This window comes from Alexandromys fortis, unplaced genomic scaffold, assembly GCF_014885135.2.
Source record: "Alexandromys fortis isolate MF-2015 unplaced genomic scaffold, M_Fortis_MF-2015_v1.1 scaffold_342, whole genome shotgun sequence".
NCBI lineage: Eukaryota > Metazoa > Chordata > Mammalia > Rodentia > Cricetidae > Alexandromys > Alexandromys fortis.
This window is the reverse complement of record NW_026068210.1, coordinates 91,504-111,392: the sequence shown is the minus strand read 5'-3', so window position 1 is coordinate 111,392 and position 19,889 is coordinate 91,504. Positions and strand designations below refer to the sequence as shown.

Here is a 19,889-nt window from a genome sequence, read left to right as displayed (position 1 = left end):
TATATACACACACAAAGCCTTAGTAAAGTTCCTCCTAGAAGCTGAGGACTACAACAAAAAGAGGAAGTAAACCTAGATTAGCACCTCAGCTTCGTTTGCCTCTTTCTGACTCTGTTGCATGGAGCCTATTCTGCAACCCTGAGCCTCAGTGTGCTCATCTGTAAAGTGGGGACAGGATACAGTTGTAGGGTGAGACCAGAGTGTGAATTCAGGCTCCTCGATAGTGTGCAGAGGAATGGCAGCTAGCAAGAGCCTGCCTCCATCTCTCTTTCCTAATGATCAATCACTGTTAACAGGCTCCATTTATTACAGCTCTGTCACGTGCTAAGCACTGCGGGGGCTGGAAAAGATATTCTTCCTGCCTTTAAATCCCACTGGGCACACCAGGCTCGCTCAGGAGCTGATGGAAAGCAAGGCAGTCCATTAGGAGAGCTAATTGAGCAGCCAGGATCAAGATGATCGAGTCAGGGCTGAGTCAGGGCTGGAGGGGGTGTGCTGAGTCCTCAGGGACTCCACGGAGATCCAGACCACATCCTTAGCTTCTCTGGAGGAAGTCCCCCAAGAGAAACTCATCTGAACCTTGGCCGTAGGGCAGGAATTTGTCAGCACTGTTTCTCTGCCCTGTGCTTGCGATCTGTCCATAACGACAATCTGCTGGTTTAGAGATGCTAGGTTAGGTTGGGCTGGGAGAATGGGCAGGGACCACAAGACCCAGAGGAAGGGATCAGGGACTGGTGTCGACAAATGTGTCACGACCTCGCCTGGTCCTCCCCAGAGCAGGACAGATACCTCACCTAGTCTTCCCCAGACAGGACAGATACCTCACCTGGTCCTCCCCAGACAGGACAGATATCTCACCTGGTCCTCCACAGAGCAGGACAGATACCTATCAGGTTTTTGTCATTTTCTGGCTGTGTGACTTTGAACAAGTTAACTTAGCCTCTCAGAGCCTATCTGCAAAATGGAGTTGAGAAATCAAAAGAAACCTCAATGTACATTAAAAGTGATCATTCTAGGGTGGAAAGATGACTCGGAAGTTAAGAGACCTCGCTGCTCTTCCAGAGGACCCAGGTTCAGTTCCTGGCACCCACATGGCAGCTCACACCTGTCACAGCTCACACCTGTAACTCCAGTTCCAGAGGATACAACACCTTCTGACCTTGGGCTAGAGGGCATGCATGTGGTAAACATATTTACACACAGGCTTAATGCACACATATAAAATAAATAAATAAATAATAAACAAATACATAACACAAAAATCTAAAAAATATCAAGTGACCATTCTATTACAGTGCTTATCAGTACTTATAAAAGCTCAATGCATGATGGCCATCTTCAGCATTGTTAAAATAAGATAGCTGGGTGTGGTGGTACAGGCTACAGTCCCAGCCTCTGGTAGGTGGGAGCAGGGAGATCATCTTTAGCTAAAGAGCAAACTTGAGGTCTGTGTGAGCTGTATGCAGCCCAGTGTAGAAATACTATTAATTTAGACATTGTAATCACAAATGAATATGAATACAGAGAAGGTTGATTTCCCACATGTGTAGATCACAAGTGCACATTTCATTGGTGGAAGATGTTTCTGGAATGTTGAGAGGTGTTGAACTGGCACAGGAGAAGGAGCACAGAGAAACTTGGCCCCAAGATTTAGATCACTGTTTAACAAATGCGCCCCTTACTGTGAGAGGCTTCACCTCCCCGCACTGACAGATTTAAACCACCTGCCGTGCACACAGACGTTTTCTACTTTTTAAAAACAGTTGCTCCAATTATTTTTGATCTGCCATCAGATTCTGCAGTGTGAGAAGCATTGTGTGCAGTGGTGACTGTAGGGGGCTGTGGGAAAGTCAAATTCCCTCCCTGGTCTCAGTTGTCCTGGGTATGGATCCAGTATGGTGCCCAGCCAGCTCACGGCTGCCCCAGGTCAATGTCAGTAGCAGCAGCAGCTGGGCCTGTGCTGTTTGGAGGGTACTCGGCTTGGTGTGGAGATTGAAATGAGTCAGTTCTGCTTCCAGGAAGCCACCTGGGCCCCTGGAAAGGGTGGGAGGTGAGAGGAGTAAGGACTGCTTCTCCATGAAGCTCCGGCATGATGGAAGGCAATAGGGAGTTAACTGGTGTTCATCTTTCTCTTTGACCCAGCAGCCTTTCGGACAGCGAGGGAGAGGACCCCAGGTACCACCTTGGGACAGGTTTGGCATGGGTGGGGTGCTGGGGCCTGTGGGTGAGAACACGAAGTGTGAGTCCAAGGTTGTGCAGTCACCGGTGCTCAGAAGCGTGAGGCTAAGCCTGGCAGCTTCAGTGAAGGCAAATTGGTTGCAGAGGGGAGGACAAGATCCTTAGACAAACAATGCTTGTGTGTCAGGAGCCGGGCTGGTGGTGCACCTGTAATCCCAGTACCTAGGAGGTGAAGGCAGGAGGATTGGGAGTTCAAGACCAGCCTAGAACACAAGAATCCCTGCCTTTAAATAAATAAAAAAAATAATGAGGTAGGAAACAAATAATTGGAAAGATAGTTCTTGAAAGGCTCCAGGAATATGAGAAAAAAAAAAACTTTGTCTCTAAGAAGTAGCGATGGGCATCCTTCATGCTCTACACAGAACATTCAGTCATGTTAAATATGCTCAATGAAAGACTAAAAATTCCAATGTTAATGGATGGTTGACAAAGACGGTACAGCCTTCTCTCCTTCCCTGAGAACACAGGCAAAGCCTGGAGGCTGTGTGCTGGGCTGGCGAAGCTGATCCTCTGGGCAGCTCACCAGTCAACTAAGGCTTCCCCCACAGCCTCAGAGACACCTCTCCTGCGACTTTCTGCCTTGCCTGCCACCTCGTCCCCACAGGCCCAGCCTCTCAAACCGTAGTGATTGCACGACTTGAGCCCAAACCCACATGGCATGTGAAAGTCCAGATGTGTCCAACGATAATAAAATAACAGCAGTTTACGCTGGAGCTGTTGGGAGCAGGCAGTGCCCACGAGCACCAGTTGCCCATGTGTCTCCCTGGCTGATTCCCCTACATGCTAAGATTCTTCTGGTGTGTCATGTGGGAAGGGCCGCAATTCATGCTTGGAACTTCTCTCACAGCTTCCTGATTGTAGGTGGCCACCCACATGGTACAGATTCTGTCAACTGCGTGGCCCAGCCTGGCTGGGGTCAGAGCACCCTGTTGGCCTGAGGTCTTGATTTGCTCGTTTGAACCTAGAGTCAAGGGTGAGGCCGAGAAGTCTGCCAGGCTACTCCTCTGACCCAGGAAGTTTCCCCGCATGGGGCCTTCCCACCCTATTCTCCCCCTTAAATGACCCGACTGCTGGGTCTCTTCACGTACCCACATGGTCAGGGAGTGAGTCTCGCCGACCTCACCACATCTAGGCCACATCTGCAGACTGGGTGCCAGGGCCTGCAGAAGCACATGGTGGGGTTTGAAGGAGCTAAAATCTCCATGGTGGGGGGTGTGCAGCCCATGGTGGGGCTGACTTGTGTCTTTCTCCCACTGCAGCAGCCCAGAGCGAGAGACAGCGGCAGACTCTGATGTCAGGTACCTGTGCTGAGCGTAAACGCCGGACCGGCAGGCTTCCTCAGAGGGTCTGGGAACTGTAGAGCCATTGTGCTGGGAGCAGCTGGGTCCTGGAAAGAGCTCTGTGCTCCGCTATGTTCTGGGAGTTGCCATACCTCTGTATATCACGCCTGTTTATTCTCAGCTGGAAGCGGGGCCTTAGAAACTACAACACATGGAATGTGATTGCCCCAGCCCTGGTTCTGTAAAAATGTCCTTTGTGCAGAGTTCAGCAGCTGCTGAGGGATTAAAGGAGCTGGGTCAGGAATTGCTTGGTTTGGTGACAGTGTTGAGATGGGGCTGGTAGAAGCTAGGGTAGATGGAATGAAAGTCCTGTTCATAGCCACCCAAGGCTTAGACTAGGGCTTCCACTGGACCTCAGAACACTGATTCATGTCTTGATGCAGTCTTGCCTGCAGAGGCTCTATCGGGTGTCCTCTGACCTGGGAGATTTTCCTCCCAAAGCCTATGTCATGGGGGACCTCCTCCATTCTCCTTTCAGAAAGAGCCAAGTCCTGAGTCTCCCCATATACCCATGTGATCACACAGTGAGTTCCCAAGTTAGGCTGTACGCAGACCCTCACATGTAGCTGCATACTGGGTCCTTGGGATTAGAGGTACAAAGTGGGGTTGGAGGAACTAGAGATCCTTTTGGAGGACTGAGGCCATCAGAAAGAGCATGACATACAATGCAGTACCCATCACAGATTCCTGTCACCTGACCTGGCTATCTCAATGCCTAAGCCATTGATTGGCCTGACAGTTGCTCTGAGAATGAGCCCCCAGGGAAGAGCGTAACCCTCACCACCAGTTTGTCCTAGGACCAGAGGCCCTGTGGCCTATGCATCTCAGAAACCATGGCTGCTAAACGCCACTGTGGAGGAGAACATCACCTTCGAGAGTCCCTTCAATAAGCAGCGGTAATAGCATCTGACACAGGACTGGGAGGGCTGGGTGTGGTCTTGGCACTTGTGGGCATCCTAGAGTCCAGCTGCCACTATCTAGTCCTTCTGCAAAGGGTCCAGAGGTGCCTGCTTCCAGCAGCCCCTTCCCATGTTTGAGACGAGGGTGAGGACATTGCTGCTTTGTCTAGCTGGGATGAGAGTAGGGCTGAGCTAGGCATGGTTAACCTTGCAGTTCCCACTCTCCTACGTGTGCTTGTCCCTGGCAGTAATACTCTTACGCCCATTTTATGGGCAAGAGAAGCAAGGTTCTGAAGCTTAAATACCTTACCCAAGGTGAGCCAGTACATTACTGAAATGGGTGTCAAATCCAGAGCTACCTAAGAACAAGTGTCACCAAGAAACTCTGAAGTCTCCATGGGTGCTGGCTGGCTCCTGCTCAGACTAAGAGCTGGCCAGAAAGGGATGAGAAGTGCAGGCTAGGCAAATATTTGATCAACCATCATCATTACCACCTCCAAACAACCAGCAGCGGTTTTCCCAGATGGTGCCCCAGCATGAGCTCTGGCTACAGCATTTCCCACTGCTCGGGGACCATAAGCCCCATCTCATCCCTCACTCAGCCTATTTGCTTCCATACGATTTCATCCTTCAAATATTTAACTTGCCCCAGGCTGTGTGAGCGCTGACCTTAGCTCTTTTATGCTCTCATGGTGTTTGCTTGCTCTAGGCAGGAAGTGCATTAAAGCCAACACTCACCGGGCACAGCAAGCCACAGACTAATGACCATGAAAGGATTCAGTCCCCACTCTGACCAGGCTAGTCAGCCAACCCCTGTCCTTACTCTCCAGGTACAAGATGGTCATTGAAGCCTGCTCCCTGCAGCCGGACATAGACATCCTGCCCCATGGAGACCAGACTCAGATTGGGGAACGGGTTAGTGGCGGATCCCACCCTGCTCCCTACCCATGCTCCCACTGTGCCCTGAGGTCCTTCTTAGGAAGAAGAATGGTGGAATTGGACAAAGGAAAGGCCTGAAGAACTTCAAGTAGTGTGAAATTGTGATAACCATTGTGCTGTGTCTTCCCCTGGGGAGACATAAAGAAACCTCTGTTTACCCCAGATATGGCACCAACAACAGACCAAAACCCAGTTCCATCCAAGTCTGTCTTAGTGAACCTGTGAGTCTATTGGGGTTAATTAAGGAAGTATGATTGTTTCAAAGGCAGCTGCATCATCCAAAGCCCACTCCAACATGGCTAATAACTCTCAAAAAGCTGCTTCCCTGCAGCAGCCTGCATAACTTACTGCAGTGTGGCCAGCTGGAGTCTCTCTTCTGCAGCAATTGCTTCTGTTATAACCATGAATCTTGTAAGTTTCAGGAACTTTCTGAACCTTGTGAGTTTTCCTTACTTTCTGAATACCATTAACATTCCTTAGCTCCCTGAGTCTTATAAGCTTCTTTTCTCCATCCAGGAGAGAATGCTTGTTTGGAGAATATGCAGCACCCTGACTGATGTCTGGGGGTGACTCCATCTTCTCATAGAGCTCTAAGTGCACAGTGAGAACCTGAAGGGCTGAAAGCATGATCTTTTCCTCTGCTTTGGTGACAGGGTATCAACTTGTCTGGTGGTCAGCGGCAGAGAATCAGTGTGGCCCGAGCCCTCTACCAGCACACCAATGTTGTCTTCTTGGTGAGTGCCCCAGCTGAAGCTCCCCTGGACATACACATCTGACTGCCTGGTTCCCTAACACTCATCATCATCATCCAACACTCCCTCCAATCAGGAACAAACCTCTCCTGCTAGATACACAGCGTCATCTTATAGAGAAACCAAGGCAGGCAAGAACAGTGCAGATAACCTATATGGACTTCCCAGTGAGCCTTCCAATCACCTGGAGAGCAGGCAAACCGTGGATAGAGACCACCTATCTAAAGTACCGAAGAGCAGCCCCCACCATTAGAGTACACACACCTGGAGTGTGTGACACCACTTCCCAGCTTGTGCTCAGGTTAGACATTGCTAATTAATTTCTGAGTTATTTCTCTAGGGAACTCAGCTTGGCCTTAGAACCCTTCTCAACACAACACTCTAGGTGTCAAACACGAGACAAAATGTGTCCCCCAACCCATGACTCATGTTCCTTGGTTGATATTGAAGACTCTTAATACCCAGCCCTTGACCTTGAAGATTTGAAGTTTGATTAGGGAGACAGACTCACATGTGTGCAGGAAATATAGCCAGTTCAGCGCTAAGCTGTGATGACCAGAGTGGTCAGGGAGGGCTTCCTGGAGAGAGCCTTGAAGACTCAAGCAAAAAGGAAATGGGCATTCAGACAAAGCCTCAGCACAAGCGACCTCAGCTTTCTGATCCTGGCTTTATTCTGTGCCCCGACCCTCAACACACACAGCTGTCCTCCCCAGTGATGCTTCATGTAATTCTTAGACCTGACACACAGCAGTTTACGAGGTTCTAGGTCATCCAAGGCCCCATCTGATATTTAAATGACCATGAAGAAGAGTCCAGTGGCTACTTTCCTCCATTCGTTAAGTTCATCGGTAGGTAACAGGGACAGCTCAGGATGTGAAATCCTGGGGACCTTGCAGGCAGAGGTGTACAGACTACCAGACCTGGCTCTGCACAGGATTGTCCCTGGGACAGAGAGGATAGGGCACAGGAGCAGGACTCGTGCTTAGGAGGATGCTGGGTGGAAAGCGCTTCACGCAGAAGGCAGAGCAGCGTGTCACACAAAAAGGACAGCTCGGGCGATTGGAGGGAGTTTGGGAAGGACAGGTGAGAAGTGGGAATTAAAAAGGGGGGCTGAGCAAACTGGAGAGACCTGGGCACTGTACTGAGGAGTTCAGGCATCCTAGGAGATGGGTATCCATGGATGCCGCAGAGGACCAGAAGCCGACTGATAATGTCTGTTGAAGGGTGGTAAGTAAGACACTGGAGCCCTCAAGAGGACAGGTGGCGATTTCAAGGCCACAAAGCTAGCTGATGTCAGTACCTAGATCAGCTTCGATAGGACTCTGGAGACTTCTCTTCACGTCCACCTGTTCCCTACACGCTGTATCATCTCTCTCAGGATGACCCTTTCTCAGCTTTGGATGTCCATCTGAGTGACCACCTGATGCAGGCCGGCATCCTTGAGCTGCTCCGGGATGACAAGAGGACAGTGGTCCTGGTGACTCACAAGCTACAGTACTTGCCTCATGCAGATTGGGTAGGGAACACAAGAGGACAGACTGTGAAGCGGTGTATGTGTGTGTGTGTGTGTGTGTGTATGCATGTGTGATTCTGAACAGAGCCAGTCCCATCTCAGCAGCAATGGCTGATGGTCACAAAGCACAAGACATCAGCCCTAGGTGGTTTTGTATAGGCTAAGAAATACTTAATAGTCCAGAGACTTGTTGTCACCTGGGCCTGCAGACATTCCCTGCCTGGCTTGGCTGTGGATGATCCTGTTCCAGCCGACTCCCTGGACCACTGGCCTTCAGGGATGGGTTGGGTGGAGCCACAGTCAGATGCAGAATGCTGGAAGAACAGTGGCAGCAGTCGTGCAGACAACACTCCCGCAGAACATGGTGTTGTGACCCCCACACTGATTACTCCCCTCCCCGTTCTTCAGTAGGTAGGGAATAGTTTTTGTCCATCTCATTGGGATTCACTTAATGCTAAGATAAAGATAATTGACCACCTGCCTACTCCTGTGTCAAAACTTCTGTGGATAGCAGCCACACATCTGAGACCCTCTCTGAGCTTCAAATCTGAGCCAAATAGGTCTGTTAATTAATTTCTTTCAAAATAAACCTTCCTTGTGGAGTGAGAGCCCCCTTCACCATGAAAAGGAGGAAACAATTCTAAAGCTATTAAAAAACTGGTTAAATGGCTTCAGAAAGCAAAGCACTGTGGTTGTATTGGAGAATAATCCTGAGTCCAGTAAAGCAAACATGGAGGTGTCTGCCCCGTGAAATCCTTGTGCACAGGACCTCAGGATGGGTGTGTGCCAGTTAAAGCTGGCTCTGTATGATGGTGACGTTCGTGCTTCAGATACAGTTTGCTGTACTCCAAAAGGGCACAGACACACTCACTTGGACCAACAAGCATGTTACCACAACTGATAGACTCTACATCAGGAACAGCTCGGGATAGCGTACAGTTGGCCTGCTCAGTGTCTGGAAACTGATGTTGACTGGCAGGGGGTAGCCTGCCAGTCCTGGCCAAGGTACACTCGTTAGCTCTGCTGGGACACCCACTGAGAATGATGTTGGTGAGGGTGGGTTACCAGACTGCACAGTACATCAAGATGGCCATCCCTCTGTCTCAGACTTCTCTAAGCTACCTATATTGTGGCTTCCTTGTCAGATCATTGCTATGAAGGACGGTACCATTCAGAGGGAGGGGACACTTAAGGACTTCCAGAGGTCTGAGTGCCAGCTCTTTGAGCATTGGAAAACCCTCATGAATCGGCAAGACCAAGAACTGGAGAAGGTGAGAATATGGGGACCAGACAGCCATCCTTAAATAGAAGGCTCTACTAAATCTGAACTCACAAGGCCCACCTGTCCTCATCACCCCCCAGGAAGTCTCCAAAAGGACAGATGTAGGGTTGTCTTGAATTTGCTCTTCCAGGGCATAGCTGGCACCTGTGCAGGGACCCAGGACAGACTCAGATGCACACAGATGTCCAGATACCACTTAGCTGAAAGACTCCTGAAAACCAGCTCAAACTATCTAAACAAAGAAAAACAGGTGGTGGTGGTAAGGAATTGTTGGTTCATGAAACCAGAGAGTCCCAGGAGAGTTGTGGCTTTGTTCGTCACTGGTTTCTCTCTGTCTCTTTTCTCCGGTGCTCTCAAATCTGCCTTATTTTCACCACAGCGGTTTTGTATCAGTACCCTGGGCTTCCTCTGCCACCAGAGAGTGTTTCTCACAGCTCAGCAGAACCTTCTTATTCATCCAGTCGTGGGCTCACCCTGATTGGATCATTCCTGCTAGGATGCTGGAATGTGAGGGTTAGCCAGTCCACGGTCGTTTGCCCACCTCAGTTGCTTCCATCTCAGAGACTAAGAACAGGGCAGAATCAGGTGTGGTGGTGCATACCGATAGTAAAAGATTGGGAAGATGAGGCAGGAGGCTGGACAATTCAAGGCTGGACTCCTTCACACACACAGAAGAATATTCCCCTCTGAGATAGCAGGTGCTGTTGGTTGATAAAGAGAAGAAATTAACTCTGGCAAAATGAGCATGTGTCCACGTGTACCCTCCCCAAAGTAGAGGTAACCTGCAAGCCACTCGTCACTAGTGTAGCTGTCCCCAACCTCTTCTTCCCCACAAGCACTCCCTGAAGACACTGGCCAGTGTCCATCTGTCTTTCAGGAGACAGTCATGGAGAGGAAAGCCTCAGAGCCGTCTCAGGGCCTGCCCCGTGCCATGTCCTCCAAAGACGGCCTTCTACTAGATGAGGAAGAGGAGGAAGGTATGGACCACCAGCCTGGGAGTGCAGTGAACTCCCACGATGAGCTAGTTCCTTTGAATAACTGACAAGAAGCAACCTTCAGAAAGGTGTGTTGGGGCTTGCAGGTCTAGGGATGTAACCCGTCATGGCAGGAAAGGCATGGTGACAGGAATGAGGCTGGGGGGGTCACTTTGTATCCACAATCAGGCAGCAGAGAGCCACGAATGTTCAGCTCGCTTTCTCCTTTTTATTCAGTTTAGTACTGCAGCTCACGGACTGGCGCCACCCTTGGTGGGCAGGCCTTCCCACCTTCATTAGCCTGTTGTAGATAATCCCTCACAATGTGTCAAGCGACTTGTCTTATAGGTGGTTCTACTTGACAGTATTAGCCATCACACACAGAGAGACTAAAACCCAGGGTTCTAGGCATGGTCGCGTAGTGTGGTTTGATTGCACATCTTTCTTTTTCCTATATGCTTTCCCATCTCAAAGTGGGAAGAAGATGTCCCCTGGTTCACCTTCAGAGAGTTGGTTTTGTTTGTTTGTTTATTTATTTATTTATTTATTTATTTATTTATTTTTGGTTTTTTGAGACAGGGTTTCTCTGTAGTTTTGGTGCCTGTCCTGGAACTAGCTCTTGTAGACCAGGCTGGCCTCAAACTCCCAGAGATCTGCCTGCCTCTGCCTCCCGAGTGCTGGGATTAAAGGTGTGCGCCACCTTCAGAGAGTTGGGATCTGTGAACCTACAGGGTGGGTTCTTGTCCCCCACAGAGGAGGCCGCTGAGAGCGAGGAAGATGACAACTTATCCTCGGTGCTGCACCAGCGAGCTAAGATCCCGTGGCGAGCCTGCTCTAAGTACTTGTCCTCTGCGGGCATTCTGCTCCTGTCCCTGCTTGTCTTCTCCCAGCTGCTCAAGCACATGGTCTTGGTGGCCATTGACTACTGGCTGGCCAAGTGGACTGACAGTGCCCTGGTTCTGAGCCCTGCTGCCAGGAACTGTTCCCTCAGCCAGGTATGACTGCAGCCCACAGCAGGGTTGGCAGAGAGGAGTGGGGGAGCTGAGCCCACATACAACCCCAGGATATTCTCATCCCCCAGGAATGTGCCCTGGACCAGTCTATCTATGCCATGGTGTTCACTGTGCTCTGCAGCCTGGGTATCGTGCTGTGCCTTGTCACCTCTGTCACTGTGGAGTGGACAGGACTGAAAGTGGCCAAGCGGTTGCACCACAGTCTGCTCAACTGCATTATCCTGGCCCCCATGAGGTACTCCAGACCCGGTAACATCAGGGCAGGTCACTATGCTTTGAGTCCCAAATCCCTCCTCTATAAGATGAACGCTGATGGCCTCTGTCACAGGCTTGTGGGGATGACTCAAGCGAGGGTGTCCTTATGCAAGAAACAAAGAGAATTGACATTTTCTCGGCAGACCCTGTGAGCATTTTACATGATTGGCTCATCTGATGTTCACATCAGCCTTCAACATGGGCATCTGCAGACTTTGGGTAAAGGTTAACTCCCTTCCCTAGGTGGTGTAACCTGTCCGTCTCAGCCCACAAGTTCCTCTGCTTCCACTCTCCCCTCCCTCTGCAGCCTGCAGTTTCTGGCACTGGAAGCAGGATTAACTGTCCAAATTGCCCTCCTGTGATGGAGCAGACCTCAGAAAGTGCCAGGTGTCTAGAAGCTATAACATCACACCCGAACCACAGAGACAAACGGGTTACCTGGTCTCATGCCTTCCAGACCTCTGGGACCCTACTTCACAGCTGCCCCCTTGCCTGGCTACAACTGTACTTCCAACTTTGTTATCTCTCTGTGGCCCATGGACAGGGCAGCCTCGTTGACTTATTCTCCGTTTGCCCCCAATCTGAAGTTTAGAAACTCTCTGGTTGGGTTGGGCCAACTCGAGGACAGAGTGCTGACAGTCAGCATAGCCTCTCACTGTCAGCCAGTTGACAGGCTGTCCACGGGGACCTACACTTCTGGGAGAGGACTCTGTGTCCCAAGGGATCAGCTGCCAAGTGAGTCAGACTGAGGAGGACATCCGTGATTACCTATGAGGGAGGGAGGCTAAATGGAAGCCAGCACCCTTTGAGTGGCTGTAGGACTTCTCAAGGACACAGCCAGATATTTGTAGACCCACGAAGGCAACTGCTCCGAGGAAGCCAGACCTACAGATGTTCTAGGGACATTTAAATCATTCCATAAGCTAAATCACTAAAAAGTGGTTCTTCTTGCCTCCTAGGTTCTTTGAGACCACACCCCTGGGGAGCATCTTGAACAGGTTTTCATCTGACTGTAACACCATTGACCAGGTACCGACTATGCCATGATTTCCTTGGGACCCCAGGGGTTTTTCCTCTTGGATGCTGGTCTCTCTGCATAGATGATCAGAGTCCATGTAGATAGAGAGCCCAGTGTCCCTTTGTGGGGATCCCGGTGTCCCTGTCTGACAGACACTGCCTTGGGGTCTGGAGCCTCCCTTGAAAGCTTTGTAAGTCTGAAGGGAAACCAGGTATTTTTGGCTTCTAGCTAAGATTTCCCTGGCTCATTCAGGAAGGTTACAAGATATTCTGAATATTCACTTGAGTTCAGCCTAGTTCCTTTGTTGACTTATCTCACTAGACGGTGAGAAAAACAGAGTCTTGATTCCTGCCCGCAGAGAGCTTGCAGGGTAGCTGGACAGATGCACTATGAGCCTGCCATAAAACAAGAGACAAACGTTGTGGCACGTAGTACTCCAAAGAGTCTAATACAGAAATGTCCCCGCTGTCCCCCCTCACCTCCTCAGCATATTCCATCCACGCTGGAGTGTCTGAGCCGATCCACCCTGCTCTGTGTCTCTGCCCTGACTGTCATCTCCTATGTCACACCTGTGTTCCTCGTGGCCCTCTTACCCCTAGCTGTGGTGTGCTACTTCATCCAGAAGTACTTCCGAGTGGCATCCAGGTGACAGCGGCATTCTAGTCTGGTGGGTGGAGGTGTGGGAACGGGGATAGGAAGTCCTTTGTGATGGCAGTTTGGGACGCTTGCCAAAATCATCATCGTAAAAGTAATAGAGCCGTGCTTTCCCAAAATTGGAACTAGAAAGAGCCAATAGGAATGGAGGAAATGCCTCTCCTAGCTACTGTCTGTCAGCACACGCACTACAGTTCATATCTCACTTGTTTCCTTGGGGGATGTGGTCAGGAATGGAATTGCTAGGGCAGGGTAAATGCACATTTATGTCCTTCATTCCTCTGTCCCAATGGTCGCCGTGAGGACTGTATGATCCCAGGAGCCACGCTGACTTAGGAACCAGGCTGGTCTCTGTGGGGACACAGATGGCACCTGATGTGAGAGTGTGATGGACTAGGGCTCTTGCAGCTACTCTCATGGGTCAGATCTGCCCTTGTGAGGTTAGGGCATGCCACATACACACACACACACACACACACACACACACACACACTCACACTCTTCCTCCTCGGAGTATTCTAAAGTATTCTCTAGAGAGTTCATCCTAAGAGTTATTCTGTGAAACTCACTGGTTCAAAAAATTAGAATGAAAAATTAAAAGACCACAATTACTTAAACCGCTGATTACAACCATTATTAAATCAATATCCTGATTCATAATTAGCATGTTAGAAACAGTGAGGTAGAACCGAGATTAGGAATGGGTCGTGGTAGAGCACTTGCCCGCCATGCTCCAGGCATTGGGCTTCATTCCAAATATATATGTATACATGTTTGCATACACATGCATATGTATGTATACATGTATGTTGTTTTGATATATAACATGAGTTATCAGACTATATTCATAGCAGCTCTGGGTAACCTTTGCTTTGGCCATATAAGCATGTAAGTATTTATGATACAAAATGTACTTTTTTTTTACTTCAGGTAATGTCCATAAAAGTTAAGTACCTTTTCCAAGTGTGTATAGTTGATAAGAAACAAGAGTCAAAATACTGCTTGGTAACAATAATCATTATGTTTAAATGCATTTTTTTTACTGTAATTACCTGCTCATAAGAATCAGTATTGATATAAATGACTTTTTGTCTGGATGGCCTGGAATTTCTGAGCACCCAGGGGGACATTCTGTGCCGGCATTAGCAAAATGACAGTGTCTTTCCAAACATTACACTGCACTGCTCACTTGAAGTATTTCCACACGCCGTAGCACAAGCTGCCCCACACGTTCATCCGTCTGCCAGGAACGACATGCTCGCCCCGTTCCTGGTACCTGACTCTTGGAACAGTGTCTAGGGAAGCTGCTTCTTGTGTCCCAGCTGGCCTACTTGGCATATGAAGCATGGCTATAGGGAGCAGGAGGCCCCTTGTTGCCATGGAGACATGTAGCCTCCTCTCCCCACCCAGGAACTATATATTTAGATCCTGGCCTTTCTGTTCCTTTGGCCAGCTGTTCCCTATCCAGGGTGTCCACCTGTGAAATGGAACCAGATGGGAGGTGGACATAGTCCAAGGTGAAAGGACCTGGGCTTAGCGGTCTCTGTTGAAGCCCTTTGCATAAACATCTTTGTTGTCCCCAGTAGCGTGGTGGGACCATCCCATCACTGTCTCTCAGCAAGGAGAAACTGAGGCTGAAGGCGATGAGGCCACCCAGCCTGGCAGCTGCAGCTGCCCTCCCGCTGAGGCTGAGCAAAAGCTGCCCTGCTAACCGCTGCCGTCTGTCGCAGGGATCTGCAACAGCTGGATGACACCACACAGCTCCCGCTGCTCTCACACTTTGCTGAAACTGTGGAAGGACTCACCACCATCCGTGCCTTCAGGTACGAGCCCAGAGGCCCCCATGGAGGGGGGTGGGATTGGCCTCGGGGTCACAGGTTGTGAGACACAAATCAAAGGGCCCTAAGTAGGACTGCCCAGGGTATACCCATCTAAATCGTGTCCTAGGCCTTGGGCAATGTCCATTTGCAAGGACGGGCCATGTGGATTCCAGGCCCTAGGCTTGCAGACAGCTGTGGGCCTCTGCGCTAAGGCAGGGCATGGTTAACCAGCTTGGCACAGATGTGGCCTCACTGGAAAGGCCCCTACACCCGGAGCCAGCCCAGTGTGATTGTTCCCACTGCCCAGGTAGAGAAACTGAGGCACTGAGCAGTCACATGACCTCTCTGGGAAATGGCCCCACGAAGCCCAGATTTTAGCCTACTCACCCATCTGACATGGTGAGCTCACATGGTGGACAGTCCCCACAGGCCATGTGACTACTTCTCTACCAAAGGGAAGACTTTGGGAGCACAGATGGGATGCGGCCAGGGAAGGATTCTTAGAGAACAGTTATAGAACCTGTGACTTGGGACAGGTAAAAGTTCACCCACACGGGAATTTTCTGAAAGTCAGTGTTCCTGGCGCGGCCTCACTACCCTGAGTGGTGGTGTCGGGATGGGAGCAATCTCAAGCTCTCAGAGACTGGAAAAGACCCTTGCTCCTCACAACCAAGAAGTGGATGAGTCTCCTGGAGCCCTTGTCCCTCCTCCCAGGCAGATTAGAGACCCTGACCCACATAGTTGGGCTCTCACCTCCAAGCCTAACCCAGATGGTAACAACAGGTTATTTTAAGAACAGCACAGCTGCATGACAATGGCCATATGACAGCAAACCCTACTTTAGGAGCAACCCTAGGACTTAAGAGCTGAGGGTCCAAGACCTTCATCTCTCCTGCTACCTGTAGGTCCAAGGTCAGCCCTAGGGAGTGTGCCCTGGGCTTTGGCACAGGCCTTACTTGCTCCTGAGGCAAGTGGGCCTGTGGGAATTCACCTCTCAGATGTCATCTGGGGAAAGCAGAGCACAGCTGTGCCCTAGGCCAGGCTGCCTTCCCTGGACACCCCCTACCCCTCACAAGCCTGTCCATCACCACCCAGAAGCCCCGAAGCCTGGCACAGGGCTCCAGACTCGGCTCCCAGCTGCCCTAGGCTGCTTCACCTTTGGTTCTAGCCTCCGCTCTAAGTTTTAAAATGTGTCTAGTTGCTCTTGGGCTGGGCCCTGGCACCACAGACTTGCTTGTCTAAATGGATTAGGCTTCTGAGCAGATTCCAGCACTATCATTCGACCTCAGATCAAGCCTTTGGTCAGCCACAGACCTGCTGCCTACTCCACCCCTGCTCATCGTGGTGAATGATTCCTACATTTGAAAAGAAGACTTTTAATCGCTGCTCTATGTGGCTCATTTGCTGGCTTTAGCCCAGAAGTCTGTCCCAGTAGACGCTAACTAGCATTGTTGACTTCACACTGGTGGAGTGCCAAGGGCTAAATATTGCACACGAGTCACTAACAGTCATCCTCACAATAGCCACGTGGCATAGGTGTGAGTCTAAAACCCAGGCTGCTCTGCCCTGGGCAGTGGTGTCAAGACAGCTTCTCATTGGTCATCATCGAATAAGCACTTCTTGGGCCTGCCATACAAAAGCAAAGTCTGATAGAAGTGGCTGAGAGGACCAGCCCAGCCCTCCATCCGAGGAGGCAGATATGTACAGAGTGGTACGTCCCAACATGAGGGGACTGGGACAGAAACAGCTGTTTCCACAGTGACCTACACTGGTCTCGGTGTGTCCCAGAGGCCCTCAGGCCATGCTGAACATCAGTGTCCCCACGATGTTAGCCCAGGAAGAAACCGTGACCTAGTGTGCTCCTGGCGTTTGGTTGCCTGCCTGGGTTTGCACTGTTGTAGAGCTCTTTCCCAGTCCTCAGGCATAACCGCCAGCTTCCTCGAATTCCCTGTCATGTCCATGGGCCCTCCAACCCCATATGCTCCTCACCTTCCCCTGGGCACGCATGCACTCACATGCACATATCAACATGCACTTACACAAACCTTTCTCGTGCCAAAGCTTCGCACTCACCTCAGACCTGTCACCCACGCACACATGTTCACCACTTGGTTGTGCAATGCACACTCCCTGTACCTCAGAGATGCAGTTACTCATCCTCAGATCCATGTCCTCTGCCCAGAAATAATTCAGTAGAACAAACAGTATCAGGAATAAGCATATGCCCAACAAGGTGTGAAGGCCCCCCTGAATGCCCAAGTTTGGTTTTTCCCAGTTTAGTGTCAAGATGGCTTCTCATGGTCTCTTTGTTCATCATTAAACAAGTACTTCTAAGCGTCTGAAGGTGGCAGAGGAGCCCAGACCATCAGAGGAGGCAGGTCTGTGTACTATGATGCAGGAGAAATGACCAGGCCTGGAGGTTGAGACAGAAAGCCCAGAGATCTTTGTCCAGAACAATCCTACCTGCCTGAGAGGGCCAGGCCTTATCAGAGGGTCAACTCACTTGTCCGCAATGTTTTCACGATAGTGCCAGGCTCTGAAGCTGCGTGCACACACACTGCCCTCCTCACACCTCCCGAGTCTGGTGAGCGAGCTGGATCGTGCTCAGCTAGAGGAGTGAGTCTTCCAGCAGACTCTGAGCAGCTAACAGGCTGCAGAGACAGGCTTATAGAGGTGCGGAGTGGCCATTGAGGGGCAGGGAGGAGTCAGGGTAGCCCCTGGGGTGTGGGAGAGGAGCCATGGAGGTGTCTGTAAGTGACAAGAGTGCCCACCTGGACACCTCCCAGCGTCACATCTTGCTCACCCTCCAGGTACGAGGCCCGGTTCCAGCAGAAGCTTCTAGAATATACAGACTCCAACAACATTGCCTCCCTCTTCCTCACGGCAGCCAACAGGTGGCTGGAAGTCCGCATGGCAAGTGCCATCCCACCCTGGGGCCTGGACAGGGTTCTGGTAGGAACGTGGGGCTGGAACAGGGGGAACATAGATGAAGACAGAAGAGGGGCTGACTGATAGTGGGGACCGAGGGCCCTCCTGTTCTCCAGCCCTGGCAGCCCTCCACATCTAACCTGCATCTCCACCCCATAGACCCCAGAAGTGTTCTAGGAACAAGGAAAGTGGGCATGTTCAGGATGTAGACATTAAGGGCAGTGGAGGTTTTGGGACTGGGGATGCAGTTTAGCTGGGGAGTGCTTGCCTCTCCCACCATGTTTATAATCCCAGCACTCTGAGGTTAGCAATAAAGACTACGAAGTTTAGTAGTCTGGGCTGTGAGATCCTGTCTGAAGTGGGTAGCTGGCAAATGTGTGCCTTCAGTAGGCCATTGCTACACACACGTGGAGGCTTATTGGAGCCGGTGGTGAGACACGCTTCCTTAGGAAGCAGGGTGCACAACCTTGGAGTGAAGATTACCTCCTAGGCCTCTGCTTCCGCCAGCCCCTTGTGTGTCTGCTGTGGGAGTGTGGGGCCGGGGCTCAGGCTGGTTGAGCTACTCTCTGCCCCAAGGTGAGGCTCTGACCCACAACAGCCCGGGCCAGCCGCTGTCCTTCCTCAGGAGTACATCGGAGCATGTGTGGTGCTCATTGCGGCTGCCACCTCCATCTCCAACTCCCTCCACAGGGAGCTCTCTGCTGGCCTGGTAGGCCTGGGCCTCACCTACGCCTTGATGGTGAGTGGTGGCGGGCGGGGGAGGGAGGAGTCAGGTGCCCTCCTGGGAACCCAGGGCGCTGCCCTCCACTGAGATACGGGGGAGATGGTGACACCCACCTAGGCTTTGCTGGATGGCGGATGAAGAGCCTCTCATGGCTCCAGGGTGCCCCTGCCCAGGCAGTTTCCAGTGGCTCCTAGTCCTCCTCAGAGTAAGCAGAGTCATCCGGGAGGTCAAGAGGAAAGTGGTGACCACCGAGCCATTGTGACCAGCTCGCCTGCATAGGTCTCTAACTACCTCAACTGGATGGTGAGGAACCTGGCGGACATGGAGATTCAGTTGGGGGCTGTGAAGCGTATCCATGCACTTCTGAAAACTGAGGCGGAGAGCTACGAGGGGCTTCTGGGTGAGAACCTGTAGAGGGTATTCCCGGAGTGGGGAGGTGGCATTTCGGGGTTCTAGGAGGGGCCTACGTCTGGTGACTGACCCCCAGCCTGGCCCTCAGCACCATCGTTGATCCCCAAGAACTGGCCAGACCAAGGGAAGATCCAAATTCAAAACCTGAGTGTGCGCTATGACAGCTCCCTGAAGCCCGTGCTGAAACACGTCAATGCCCTCATCTCTCCAGGACAGAAGGTCAGCTGGGTGGGACCCCCTCTTCCTACCCTCAGACCCCACCCATCACAGAGGCAGACATCTCGGACTCCCTTAGTTTAGGGGGGGCCTCTTCTCTACAGGGGATCCATAACTCTCCCTTGAGCCTCAGAGCAGAGGCTGAGAGAGAAGCTGCCAGTGTCCAGCACTCTTGAGTCCTATCCTCATTCAGCCCATCTCTGCCGTGTCCCTCTTTTCTCTGCCCTTGTTTCTCTGTCCCTCTTGGTGTCCTTTTGCCTTACTGTCATTGCCTTGGGCAGTATCTCTACCCCTGTCTCCTCCCCTTTGGCCCTTCTGTGTCACTATCTTGGTCTCTGTATCAGTGCTTTATGTAAGTTCTCTTAAGACCCGAGAAGCAGGAAGCAGTAGGATCAGGCATGGCCCTGCTGCAGGTGAAGAAGCCAGTACATCTCCACACACCACACTCACCATCCCACATCATCCTGCCGTACACATGCACCTGGGGGCACGCCAGGGCCTTCCCTCCTGGACCGCTACCAAACAAGGTGCAGGTCTTCCCTGCAGACCCATTGCTAGGCCTGCACAACTAGCCATCTCTACCTGTACTTTACTCTTGGGTCCCCGAGAGAGCCCCCTATGAACCACCATAGGAAGCAAGCTCGACCCTGGCTCCAGCCTGGCCAAAGAGAAGCTGGTCAGAAAACCAAGACGAGAGGAGATACTGTGACCTGACTTCCTCCACCTATACATGCCCAGGGCCACAGTGCTGTGACCTCCCCCATCCCCCATCCCCCAATACTCCAGGGCCACAGTGCTGTGACCTCCCATACCCGTGAACCCCCCCCCCCGCCACAGTGCTGTGACCTCCCACACTGTGCACCCCCCCAGGGTCAAAGTGCTGTGACCTCCCACACTGTGCACCCCCCCAGGG

General features: G+C 51.3%; 1 protein-coding gene across 2 annotated transcripts in view; it reads left to right on the top strand.

Moving 5' to 3' along the window:
• The window catches only part of Abcc8 (ATP binding cassette subfamily C member 8), a 69,135-nt gene that overhangs the window by 46,136 nt on the left and 3,110 nt on the right, over positions 1-19,889 (top strand). The window contains exons 17-33 of one of the 2 annotated variants that reach the window (XM_050130270.1): positions 2,146-2,175; positions 3,498-3,536; positions 4,376-4,474; positions 5,308-5,392; positions 6,070-6,150; positions 7,547-7,684; positions 8,827-8,952; positions 9,841-9,940; positions 10,691-10,932; positions 11,019-11,185; positions 12,165-12,234; positions 12,711-12,868; positions 14,608-14,700; positions 17,508-17,610; positions 18,251-18,364; positions 18,629-18,749; positions 18,849-18,979. In XM_050130270.1, the coding sequence (XP_049986227.1) occupies positions 2,146-2,175; positions 3,498-3,536; positions 4,376-4,474; positions 5,308-5,392; positions 6,070-6,150; positions 7,547-7,684; positions 8,827-8,952; positions 9,841-9,940; positions 10,691-10,932; positions 11,019-11,185; positions 12,165-12,234; positions 12,711-12,868; positions 14,608-14,700; positions 17,508-17,610; positions 18,251-18,364; positions 18,629-18,749; positions 18,849-18,979 (1,897 nt within the window). Of the gene's footprint in view, positions 1-2,142; positions 2,176-3,497; positions 3,537-4,375; positions 4,475-5,307; positions 5,393-6,069; positions 6,151-7,546; positions 7,685-8,826; positions 8,953-9,840; positions 9,941-10,690; positions 10,933-11,018; positions 11,186-12,164; positions 12,235-12,710; positions 12,869-14,607; positions 14,701-17,507; positions 17,611-18,250; positions 18,365-18,628; positions 18,750-18,848; positions 18,980-19,889 lie in introns of both variants that reach the window. The other variant, XM_050130269.1, reaches the window with a different exon arrangement.